Source organism: Radiomyces spectabilis (genome assembly GCF_025331425.1).
Source record: "Radiomyces spectabilis strain NRRL 2753 chromosome Unknown BYT42scaffold_4, whole genome shotgun sequence".
Classification (NCBI taxonomy): Eukaryota; Fungi; Mucoromycota; class Mucoromycetes; order Mucorales; family Radiomycetaceae; genus Radiomyces; species Radiomyces spectabilis.
The window spans coordinates 1,978,429-1,990,627 of record NW_026251929.1 but is presented as its reverse complement, the minus strand read 5'-3'; the positions used below and the strand labels follow the sequence as shown (position 1 = coordinate 1,990,627).

The following is a 12,199-nucleotide window of genomic DNA, read 5'->3' as shown; positions in this document are numbered from 1 at the left end:
TACGTGAGTCTTTGCAATTGACCAATTGTATGGATTCAATGAGAGAATGTGGAGAAATGGAACGGCAGTCATGCATGGGCAGAACTGTCAACGGGGTGGTGAAACTTTTTACCCTCTTGTTTCTGTGTGTATGAGCGAATGAACGGGTTCTAGTGATCATTAGCATTTGTGGCAGTTGATGCTAATATGATAGACTTTTCTTTTGCACAGAAATCATTTGATTGACTGCGAGATATGATCGGCCCCACATTGCAATGGATGGCTATCCGATTGGCTCCGGTAAGTCTGCGATTGGTTTCAAACCAACCTTTTTTCTTCAAAATGAGTCAGTTTGACTGTGCCGTGTTGATTTTTTTGTTCTGTGTAGCTCCGGTTGACATTATGGCCGCGTTATTTTTATCCTGTGGTACTTTTATTCAGCCCATCACAGTTGATACAAGACTTATTTATAACCCGTAATGCAACATCCGATGAAAAACACCTTCTCATTCCGATAGATAGTAATAAACAATACTGCATGATGCAGGGTGAAAAAAGAAAAAGCAAGCAAAAAAAAAGATGTGGGGGAAAATTGTGGCTGATTTTTTTTCCATCCCAAGAATAACATTTCCTTTTCAAGATCGACCATATTAATACATCTGTTCTCTTTACAAGATGAGCTAATCATGCAAATAATAGTGCTGTATATCATATTTTATGTGTTTATCTTTAATGAATCAAATTGAGTTTACATTCAAACCGTATGGTATCGCATGGTGCAAGATGTAGGCAAGCCATGCATAAAAAAGGTCAATGCGACGGTTAAGATGAATATCATGGTAATTGGTGTCAGATGAAAAATGGATAAAGAGGATAGTAATGGATTTTTTTTTCTTTGATATTGATACAAGAAAAAATAATAATAGATGTACACAGGCGACAGGTCGACAGGTGGAGGAGAGGATGTGGATTTTAAGAAAAAAGGAAATAATGAGTAAAATGATCAAAAACTATTCTTAAAGACGGTAAGAGCTAGAAAGTCCCATGGTAGGAATGAGGGGCGCGGCTTCTTCCAATACCACCATCATTCCCATCAACATATGAGGGGTGTTGTGACAATGCATCGCCCAAACACCAGGATTGTCCTAAACCATTGAAATCCCCAAAAAAGAATTGTCAACCAAAAGATATTCATCCGCAAAGTTCCTAGAGACAAAGAATTGTACTTACTGCAATGATACGAATTTTAGTCCATCCACAACCAATGGCATGCTCACCGTCTGTCGCCATCGTGGCGTTAGAGCTCGGCTCATCGGCTGCAGGGTACTGCAAGGTGATATCACGGTGAATCGGGCTTTGCGAGTTGCGGATATGACCATCCCTTTGTTCAATGTATTCACCAGGACCCGTTGCGATTTCCCAATGCGAGTGACCGTGCGTATGCCAGGGATGGCTTCGACAGGGCATGCCAGGCAAGTGCGTGTTCTGCAAGACAAAATCGACAATTTCGAAATATTCCAGGGGATACGTCGTCAGTTGAGCATCGTAACCGTTGGTTTGACTCAGTAACTCCAGCTTTTGTCTTGGCATGCGGCGCCGATTCACAATGTCCGCCAAGATGGTGGTTTTGGGATCCATGTAAGCGACATTGTTAATGAACCACCGCGTGCTGTTATCCGGCATCACCTTCTCGTGAGCGCGCAGTTTCAGTGTACGGGACGGCGATTTGCGCGAGACTGGATCCACGCCGTAGTAAGGCTCCAATTCGGACCAAATCCATCCAGGGACCTGAGGACTGAATTCGGGTGCATTGGTAGGCAGGCTCATGACAGCGGCGGTCTGATTGATGGCGACGGTATGACTGATGGTGTGATTGGTGTCATGCGCGGGAATAACAGCCCGGCGACGCCGTGCACGGAACGAAGGTTGAGCATCCCGATACCGCAACACCGCGAAACCATTGCTGTAAGGATTCACGCTTTCGGCCCAACGTCGAACAGTCCCAATGGTGTAATCGCCCACAGGTTGATCGGCATGCAACAGCACCGAAAATCGTTGCCCTGGAGCGACTTCCAACGTATTCGTCACATACGGTTTCACAATCTCGCCGTCGACTTCAATAATAGTGAACGAATGTTGAGCAATGGCAAAGCCTAGCGTACGGAAAGTCGTGGATCCGATCACACGTAAACGATAGGTCTTGCCGGGCTCCACATCGATGGTCGAATAACCGCCACAGGTGCCATTGGTCTTGACGTTGGTAGCGTCGTTCACGGTCCGTCCATTGATCAGGACACTGTCAGCCTCTGGAATGAGGGTGAATTGCGGTCCCATGAAATACGCCTCAAATTCAGTTCGTGCACGGTGCCACCATTCACTGATACTGATCGTCCGTTCATCATCGTATTCGTAACCTGCCACTGACAGGGTGGACCGGTCGTGTCTCTGTTCAGGGTCGGCTCGCTCGTCTTCGTAGATAATAAAGGGTCCAAACACGGTCATCTCCTGAAGTCCGACGTGGGCATGATAGAAATAGGTACCGGCTTGATTCACCACGTTGAATTCGTGCACGAACGCACCCCCTGGCGGGATAGGAGCTTGAGTGACAAAGGGGACGCCATCGGCATTGGATGATCCATATTGACGGACACCATGGTAATGAATGGCCATTTCGTTGGTTTCGCCACCGTGCGTCGTCATATTGCCCTGACCCGTAGACGTAGCCAACAACATATTACGTACCACGATCCGAACTCGATCGCCTCTTGTCGCCACCAACGGTGGGCCTGGCAATTGCTGGTTGACCAGCAACGTGGGGGTGGTAAACCCAGAACAATCGGGATCAATTAAATGATTGGTAATATTCAATTCGTACACCCGTTCTCTCTCTTCAGCTGTCACTAGGAACACAAAGCACAGCGCCACCATCAGAGCCACCGTAAAACCATAGAAAGATGCCAACATTGCTCTGTCAAAGGTATATGTAAACGAATAGAAAACTGATCAGTCGTAACACACGATAACAGGAAACAAAAGAATCAGTGGTGAGAATAAATAAGAAGAGACAGTAATATCAAACGAAAAATAAAAACAACAACAAATTTATGGGATCAGTAAAAAAAAAAAAAGAAAGCAAAGATCAAGTGGCAGATGGAGCGAAATGAAAAGAAAAGAGGTTGCGCGTTTAAAAAGCCCAGCGATCGAGTCAAAAGGCTGGGGGAACAGACACGGGAGGGGTAATATTATGATTATGATTATGGTATTTTTTTTTGAATGCGCAGCTTTGATTTTACCTACAACCATTACAGCGAGGCGCAAACAAGAAGGCAAACGCGGTTTTCCGAAAATAGTATTATGGACAATAGGCTGCGCATTGCAGGCCAAGTTTTGAATTCATGGATTAGCCCATGATGAGATATGTTGCTTTTTTCAGCTCTAGCTTTATTTTGGGGTTTCCCAAGCCCTATCATTCTAGCGTGGCCAACAACATGCATTATTTTTGGTAACTTTATGTTTATTATTTCTGATGCTTTTTTCTAAGCTCTCACACTTGATATCCTCCTCACTTTTGTTGTAGTTGGTGGGAAACCTTTTCCCGAGTCTGTCATCGTGGTATCAAGGTACGGATTGGGCGGTGACCCCGGATACCATGGTGGCCAATTAAACCATATTTATGTCATGCTTGGAGATCTTATTTTTACTATGGAGACGGATTACTTCATCCATGGGGATTTTACTATTCACACGGAGGGTCGTCATTTAATCGATTTCTGTGCCTAGTCGATATTGCGTATTGGGAATGCACCGAAACGTGTTCATTTATTTGCCCCAATACACACATATATAAAAAAAACAAAGACCAAACATTGTGTATGATCCAAACATGGGTCAACAGGTTGATAACCAAACATTGCTCTGGCAGCATTATTTGTGATAAGCGGATGAGATTCCGTAGATTAGCTTTAACGTACGATCTAACACAGCGGTCTGTGTGAGTTTCAGTCGTGTCAACAGTCATCAGGGTTAAAAAAAAGGGCTCACCCTGACGTCCGAAAGGGAGGGATTCCATAGTGACGACCACAAGAAAGCGTGGCGGGGGAGAGAGGAATAGATCAAAAAGAATCAAGATAGTCCCACACCTTTTTATCCTGTCATACTGCTTTTTGTTGCCTATGGTGGATTTTCTCTTGCATTTTCGTATTTTGCCGCATCACTGCATTCACACCTGCATCACATGAGCCTATTCGCACAGATAGCGTCATCTATTTTGGTAAGGTTACACCGGTGCAACGGTGTTGATCGCATCTCTCAGTTCCACCACACAACAAACTCCAGTGTCTCAACATTATTCATGCTTGTACATACAGTATCGTATGCAATGCGGGCTTCACGATACTTGCAAAGGCAAGAGAAGAAGACAAAAAAAATTCACAGGTTACAGGATTAGTGTTTTTTTACTCTTTATGTTTAGGTTGAGTGTATTTATTTTATTTTTATAATCAAAAATCGTGTGAAATGATGTTTTTTTTTCAGTGAACAGAAAGCGGAAACAAAGGGATGAAAGGTGAAAATAAAAAAAAAGAAGCAACAACAAAGTGTAAGCGTGAATGCATAAATAAGACAGATGGATGTTATACAGCGGAACAATAAATAAGAGAGACGAATGGCTATAATACAATGGGAGAGGACTAACTAAAAGAACACACAAAATAAAAGGATGAATGCAGGCTAAACTTAGACCTGACGATGAAGCAAACGTTGAAGAAGGGCTCTTTCTTCTTCGACTTCGTGCTTTTTAATTTCAGGAATTTTGCGATCGATTAGAGCCAGTTCATATACGCGGCAATATTCATCCACGGGACCTTGATGGCGGTCCCAGCCCAGGGTCATGGCACTCTGGATCATGCGCAGTACATATTCTTCTCTGAGCATTTTGTTCTCACTGTTGCGTTTAAAGTCCAGCGCCGCATCGCGAATGGCCATCTCCAAACTGCTTACATCAAACAGGTATGCATTGTAATTTTCGTAGCTGGTAATGGTCGTCTGTTTACTGATCTTGTCACGGTGAATGTAGACATTGCGCTGAGTCGTGGTCATGTCATCGTTGGCCATGGCCGGTCGATCGGTCAAAAATTCTCCCAGTCCTCCGGCTCCGGTCGATAGTACCGACGAACCAAAAAGCAACCCTTCCGCTGCGACCAAACCAAAACTCTCGGTTTCCGAAGGCACAAACGCGATATCGGCGGCGGCTCGACAAAAGATGGAGAATTGACGTTGTTCTTTGGCGGTCGACAGGACTCGGACGTGATCCGGGTAATTCATTTCCAAGGCTTCAATGCGTTCCAGGGGGTAGTTGTTGGGCTGGGTCATGATTACGAATCGCATGTCGTGGGTCACAAAGTGCTGCGTGGCCTTTTCGAACAAGTCCAATTCATGCGCGGACTGGAATCGGCCGATAAAGAGTACCAAGGGTCGTTTCAGATCCTCCTCGGACAAAATCCCACGACGTACAAGGAACCGCTTGGCGCGATCTTTGGCCGTAGTCACATAGTCGTTGGCGAGCGGGGAAAGCGACCATTCGGCTCGACTCAAGTCGATCGATACGTTGGAAAGCGCCGATGGTTGCTGAATAAGGTCAAGTGCGTATTCTGGAAAGGCGAACTTGCGATCTAAAAGGCGCTGTGATGTAAACGGATTCAACACCGCCACATCCAGACCGTTACTAATTCCGTAGAATCGAGCTTGTTCGGCCTTGCGAAGCACGCTGTCCATCACGAGTTCCTTCAAATAGAAATCCTGTCGTCCTTCCACAATGGCCGCCGCCATCGTACGTGACACGATCGTCACCGCATCGGCATAATCAATGCCAAGACGCGACATAAACATCCGATGGCCCAACACGTACTCGCTCGGGGGCTCGACCGTGTCCATATCTGCATGATCCAAGAATTTGCGTACGTTGGCAACGGTGTTGGCGTACTGCAGTTCGTCGTGGTAATCATGCATCGTGTATACAAGTGCGGGCGGTTTGGCGCCGAGCATTTCTTGGGCACGTTCATCCGCGAGTAATTTGGCAATGTAAGCATTGGTGGCGCCGTGCAAGTGAACGATATCCACGCTAGGGGTAGGACGAAGAGGGGCAAAAAGTGATTCTTCATCGGTGGCGGTCGCTTGATAGGCTAAGAAAGCGGCGGCGGCTTTGGCGAAAAACTGATCCCGCCAATCTTGGGGGAGTCCTTTGGGCGAGGAGTAAATGTTCTGTGGTTTGCGAGCGCGGAAGGCTTGGCTAAATGGCTTCCGATTGCCTGGACCAATCAGGTACACCGGAATCATTTCAGTCGGCGCCGGCAAAGGGGTACTCGGGACCTGAGACGGATCGGCCGATGCATTGGTTCCAAGGGCGGCGGGGGTGGGGGCGGGGGAAGGATTCAAGAGGTATATCATTTTCGACACGCGAAACTCCACGGGAACAGGGTTTCCTTTGTTATCGCGAATATGAATCACCAAATCCACGAATCGTTCGATTTCGTACTTGTTCTTGAGGAAAGAGTAGAAAGGCATAACCACCGACACTTGATTCGCTCCACTTTTCTGTTGCGCGGCCGCCAGGGCCGTGACAACCAACCCCATGCCTCCCATAGTTGCCATGCCAAACTCCTTGGTAACATGATACACCGTCGTTGCTTTGCTCAACATGATTGATTGCAAATTCAAATGTCGATACGGCATCGAAGGATACTGACGCACAGCTATATTACCGCCGGAGAAAATAATTAAGGGGTTAGACAAAAAAAAAATGCACGTTGGGTCCAGTGATAAATTTGTTGTTTCCTTGGCATTGGGCCATTTACCTATTCGAATAGAGGAGGCTTGGTTATTAAGAAGGGTGAACCCAGTGGTAAGAGCAAAGAGTTGAAGAAGAGCAAGGAGAAAAATGACTCCGGAAAGGTAATGCCACCAGCGCCATTTTCTGTCATGTTTTGATAAGCTGGGACCGTGACTGGAGAGAGAAAGACGGGAATGAGGAAAGGAACGGAATGAGGATGGTGATGATGGCTTGTTGGGCGAAAGATTCAGCGTGACGGTTGAAGTGGAAGCGGTCATGAGCGAAGTGGCCGAACCTCGACGGTGGTAACTAGACGACGTCGAAGGGTAGTACATGTCTACACTGTTGGGAGGGCCCATTTTATGGAGAATTGGAGAGAGATATAAAACACTACAATGGTGATGCGATCAACAATGAAGAAATAAAAACGTTATAAAGGAAAGTCAAGGGTTCTTTTTTCCGCAAAGAAAAAAAAAAGAAGGATTAATATATAAAAAAAAAGGAAGAAAAGAGAGAGAGATAGCAAACGCAGTAAAGAAAAAAAAAAGACTTTTGTTTATTAAAAGCCGACAAGTCTCGATCCTAAAAATAAGCGGTGGGACCTTTCCCTTTCAAGTACAGCACAGGCAATTGGATCTATTCATGCTTATTTTTTCTTGAAAAGGAGCTTAAATTCAGGAAATCCTGTGAGTTGGACTTATTAACATTTTTCGTACTACAACATGCACTGACTTGCCATGCTAACCCGATTCCGTCTTACGCCACCACTCCACATGCAACGTGATTAATATACTCTACAAGATAACTCATTGACCAAAAAAGGACCTTCCCTTACGGTTCATCAGTCAATGTAAAATAAAAAAGACAGAATCCTTCTTGACAACTCTAAATTTTTTTTTCGTGTTTCGTAGACCGCTCCAGTGACACGTTGCCATAGTCACTCATATCAGATTCCCATGGATCGGTCCTGAAAAAAAAATTTGGATAAGAGTCACTCTTGGACACTTTGTTTGGATGTTCGAATTCCTCCTTGATGATATATAAGCTGATAACAGCCATTAATTGATGCAATTCATTTTTGACAATTGTCCACTCCCTTGGCGCCATCCACCATTACGGGTTGGAACCGAAAAAAAAGTCCACCTCTATTTATTTTTTTCTTGGTGATGATTCTCTGTAATTTGGCTCGAGTTTCGACATTGTTACACGTACCACCACCATCGTGTCTCAAAATGGCAGACATTTTATCATACCATTTACGGAACCAGCCACACGGGTATGAAAAGGCAAGCCTTACCGTTGTTCTGTGCAAAAAAAAAATTGGGGAATCCGTCAATTTACAAAAAAGTAACGAGCTGACATGGACGCGATACGAAGTAGGCACATGCAGTGACCTGAATAAGAGCCATTGCGCTTTATTGTGGGGTGTTGTCTAAAATAAAAGTAACACATGAACTTGTTGCAGCAAATTATGCCAATAGTAGAAGTAGACAACATTGTCAGCAGGTGGTGTGCAAATGGATCGTCGCTCATACATTACATAGTACTTGTCAATAATTCGGGAAATATGTTGTGAATGCGGTGGTCATCATTATTATGCATATTGTATATACTCTCTCTCTCTGTGCGCCAACCCTATATGCCTAATAATGCGATATGATGACTGATGATCAACGCATGAGAAATGGATCGCGAGACTTTTAAAAAGGCCCGTCACAGCCATCTAATTTGATAATTTTAAGATGCACGCGTTGAGCCACTGTGAAAGGACAGTAATTACTTTGGTCTTTGGTCATTTCCTCCACTCTTTCCGCCATCCAACCCTCCCCCTCCCCCTTTTTGTTTGTTCGGGTCTGGACATCAAATGGGTGACGGATTTGCAAAACGATGTTCTCATTGAGCACGTGCCTGTGTGATGCCCAAAGAGGGCCGACTAAATATATCAGCGAATCATATCATGTTGCAATCCCACGAAAACAAGTCCATCATCTAGCTTGTATGACTTGAGCATCTTGATAACTGCATCATCCGCACGCGAAACGGAAAAAAGAAGCATCCAGAAATAGTCTCATTATCTGAGATTTTTTTTTTTTTTATCTTGGGTGGACCTTCAATAGTCCGTCGGATCCTTTTTTGGGCCTAACCTTGAGAAAGGAAAAGTGCCGATCTCAGCAGTATCCACACTCAATTTTCATTGGATGCCACTCGCAAATGTGTACAACCTTTTGCCGCCACACATGAGGCAAGCCAAGCATTTTTGATGTCATGCAGTGAATTGGGATTTTGGGATATGGACCTAAAGCCCATGGTGGCCAAACAAGCATAAAAATGGATGCGCATCGCAGATGACACTAAAAAACGGTAAAAATCATTCCCACTTGGTTGATTCTACCACGCGGTTTTGCAAAGAAATCAATGCAATAAATTAGTTGACCGATAGTATTCCTATTCCTATTCATTTTTCGTTTTTTCTTTTTATTGACTGTCAACAGTAAAATGGTTTCATGGCGGTTTGGAAATGATGGGAAAGACACATTGTGAGCGAAAGATGGTCGTAGTAGTAATAATAATGAAGTTTGCTATAGAAGGAATGAGGAATGGGACTAGTTGTTCAAGCCATATGCGTGAATCGTTCTTCGATTTTTGAGACATTGGGTACACCTAATTCGGTCTGCAACAGAATTTGACCATAGTGAGCACAGATGGGAAATAAGCTTTCTTTCTTTTGGGAAATTTACCTTTTCTGGCATTTTGGTGTCGTTCATATACAAATCTGGTGGGTTCAATCCTTTGGCAGCACAATGGTAAAAACCGCACTTCTACATATCATGTCATAAATTTTAATCCTACGTGCATCGACGTCAACATTGCCTTTCTGTTATTTTACCTCGGACCACGGTGATCGACAAGCCCAGCAGAAGCAAAAGCCGCATAACGAGCAGTCGACCTTGTTGCAACCTTCATCCCGATTAATCATAATGGAACAATTGGGACAACGTTGGCTGATGTTTGAATATGACAATGAGAAATCGTTGCCTCTTGTATGCGTCAATCATCATGACCTTTTTTTTTTTTTTACCTATGCTTTAACTCCCACTTCATGGTCGCAATAACATCTTTTGGATATCGCTTTTCTCGGATGATTCGTTTCATCGATGCTTCACAGGTATCGCCGAAATGCGATTCATTTCCACATTGTAAACAGACGCTGGTGTGACACGCTGAACTAAAACGGATCGCATTAATGGGGTTTTTTTTTTTTTTTTTTTTTTTTTCAACCGACTCTGGTGAGCCAAGGCTTACCAATCCATGACTGGGAAAAACCCAATGTGCAGAAACTGGAGTTGTCTCCAAAGATCGGGTTTCATATCGAGCGAAAGGATGTGTTGAGAGATGGTGTGAGAACGGCGCAGTTTGGAACTGGTGAGTCCTTCCAAATATTGGAGAGACATGATGGTTTGCTGATAAATCTCGATCATGGATGTCGGAGTCCATTCCTGCCTTTCAAACGTCGACATCACCGCAGACAATTGACGATAATGCGGATGATGAGCGTTTCCGGCCTGCAACGTGAGAAAATCTCTGATCAAAGCAGGAATTTGCAGGCTAGCCGAAATACAACAATAATAAAAACAACACACTCAGTGACACGTGGTCCCGGCACTGGAGGTCCAGAAAAAAACTCGGATATGAGAAACTTACGTGGTTTGCGTTATCTTGTCTTTATGTTTGCAAGGGACGAGTTCGGTTTGACATTTTGGACAGCATCGTGAAAAGCTGCGGTAAGGTTGATTAAATCTATTGTACTGTTCGACGATGCTTCTGGGGACGAATTTGCTCCATTCTCGTTGCGGAATGCTGTCATGGCAAACGGGGCACCTGATCGTAGTCACACTGAGGCCCCATGATGTCTTTACCACTTCCGAAATGTACCTAGAATGACGGCGGGCCAGATTTTTTTTTTTTTTTTCGTTATCACACAGATAGGTAAATACAAAGGGACCGCAGTGGATTTGGAATAAAAAAAAAAGAGTGATAGATACCGTTGAAAGCATTCGAGACAGTATTGATCTCTGCATAATTCGAGGCATAAATCCAGTCGGGCTTCGAAGCAGATGGAGCAACGCTGGAGCCAGTAATCCATCTCTTCTTGATCGGGATAATCGTCTTCGGAGTCTTCCTCCAACGGGAGCGAAGTAGAAGAGGAAGAACGGTAATTAGAGGAAGAGAGGGAATTGGAAGAGTTACTGGAAGAGGAGTGATAGTACACCATGTGGCTGATAAATATAGACAAGAGTTTGTATGCGGTGAGACAGATAAATACAGGGAATAAAAATAAGCACGATAATAAAAAGTGAAGGCGATGACCAATGATGAGATCAATGAACAGTCGAATAAGACGAAAAGGAAAGTCTAGTGGAGAAACCAAGACAGTAGTAGAACGGCTAGACTGAGAAGGCATGATCACGGAATAATCAACGGGAAAAAAATCTCTATATACCTTCCTTGCTCCCTCTTTTTTTTTATTTTTATAACTGACGTAGATTCAAAGATGGCAAGTGGATCAAGAGAAAGAGAGGCAATATATATATAAAAAAGATGAATCACCCGTTAAACAAGCGTGTGAAATAGACAGGCAAAGGAAGAAAGAAGAAAAAGAGAGAAAAAAGAAGAAGAAAGGAAAACCGGCTAGGGCACAGCATGAACCCGAATGCATTTCAACACAGGGACAGTGACTGCTTTCCAATCCGCAGCCATCAGCATCCCATCCTAATGCCTCTTGTAATCGTGAGCGCGGAAAACCACCGCTTTTTTTTTCTCTCTCGTTTTTGTCCCCTGCATAACTCCTTGCACTGGACTGGCGTTTTTCTCTGTGGAAAAGCGGACAAGTCTTATCCATCTTGTATCGCGCGCGGTTCAGTGTGATTTGCCAGTAAAGTAGAAGCCAAGAGTGTGGACCTGAAACAAAATCCACCACTCGTCACGGGGGCTGGAATAACAAAAAGCCCCATTCATCACACACAGCAAGTCCCATCAATCCTATTGGCCGTGCACATCATCATGTCATTCGCGTTTTGTCCATCCATGTGTAAAGTAATAGCAATCAATTCTAATGATCAATAATTAACTGCTTAACAAGTGCGTTGTCTACAAAAATGAACTTGCAACACATGTTATTCACTCGAAGGAAAAAGGGATCATGCCCGTCTAGATAAATATCATTTCTATCACCTTGGTGATAAGGGATTTAGCTATTCCATCATCATGAAGTAATGCCAATCAGCGTCAACAATTTTATGCAAGGTATGCAAAGAAGGTGTTACAAAGTGAAAGTGTGTGCCACTGTAGGAAAAACCACTGTTTTTTGCATAGTGGGATCACTTTTATAAGATC

At 44.1% G+C, this 12,199-nt stretch overlaps 3 protein-coding genes across 3 annotated transcripts; all 3 read right to left on the bottom strand.

Moving 5' to 3' along the window:
* Positions 1-505: 505 nt before the first annotated feature.
* BYT42DRAFT_564035 (Cupredoxin) lies at positions 506-3,162 on the bottom strand. The gene is made up of 2 exons (XM_051567683.1): positions 1,210-3,162; positions 506-1,124 (listed from the first exon to the last, which is right to left on the bottom strand). The coding sequence occupies exons 1-2, from the start codon at positions 2,941-2,943 to the stop codon at positions 996-998; spliced, it is 1,863 nt and encodes a 620-aa protein (XP_051425597.1). The 5' UTR covers positions 2,944-3,162; the 3' UTR covers positions 506-995.
* Positions 3,163-4,342: 1,180 nt separating this feature from the next.
* On the bottom strand, positions 4,343-7,343 carry BYT42DRAFT_564029 (uncharacterized protein). Its single transcript, XM_051567682.1, has 2 exons — positions 6,831-7,343; positions 4,343-6,728 (listed from the first exon to the last, which is right to left on the bottom strand). The coding sequence occupies exons 1-2, from the start codon at positions 7,162-7,164 to the stop codon at positions 4,714-4,716; spliced, it is 2,349 nt and encodes a 782-aa protein (XP_051425596.1). The 5' UTR covers positions 7,165-7,343; the 3' UTR covers positions 4,343-4,713.
* A 1,581-nt stretch (positions 7,344-8,924) lies between these two features.
* On the bottom strand, positions 8,925-11,495 carry BYT42DRAFT_564019 (uncharacterized protein). Its single transcript, XM_051567681.1, has 8 exons — positions 11,307-11,495; positions 10,849-11,082; positions 10,508-10,738; positions 10,109-10,411; positions 9,885-10,031; positions 9,693-9,807; positions 9,544-9,624; positions 8,925-9,476 (listed from the first exon to the last, which is right to left on the bottom strand). The coding sequence occupies exons 2-8, from the start codon at positions 11,076-11,078 to the stop codon at positions 9,417-9,419; spliced, it is 1,167 nt and encodes a 388-aa protein (XP_051425595.1). The 5' UTR covers positions 11,079-11,082; positions 11,307-11,495; the 3' UTR covers positions 8,925-9,416.
* Between the last annotated feature and the right edge of the window lie 704 nt (positions 11,496-12,199).

Bases quoted from the DNA above. Each gene is read 5' to 3' on its own strand.
- BYT42DRAFT_564029 (XM_051567682.1), bottom strand. From the start codon at position 7,164: ATGGGCCCTCCCAACAGTGTAGACATGTACTACCCTTCGACGTCGTCT. The intron at 6,729-6,830 runs GTAAATGGCCCA...GCGGTAATATAG, and splicing joins AGCCTCCTCTATTCGAATAG to CTGTGCGTCAGTATCCTTCG.
- BYT42DRAFT_564035 (XM_051567683.1), bottom strand. From the start codon at position 2,943: ATGTTGGCATCTTTCTATGGTTTTACGGTGGCTCTGATGGTGGCGCTG. The intron at 1,125-1,209 runs GTAAGTACAATT...TCAATGGTTTAG, and splicing joins CTAAAATTCGTATCATTGCA to GACAATCCTGGTGTTTGGGC.
- BYT42DRAFT_564019 (XM_051567681.1), bottom strand. From the start codon at position 11,078: ATGGTGTACTATCACTCCTCTTCCAGTAACTCTTCCAATTCCCTCTCT. The intron at 10,032-10,108 runs GTAAGCCTTGGC...GATCCGTTTTAG, and splicing joins TTTTTCCCAGTCATGGATTG to TTCAGCGTGTCACACCAGCG. The intron at 9,625-9,692 runs GTAAAATAACAG...CATGATATGTAG, and splicing joins GTCGATCACCGTGGTCCGAG to AAGTGCGGTTTTTACCATTG.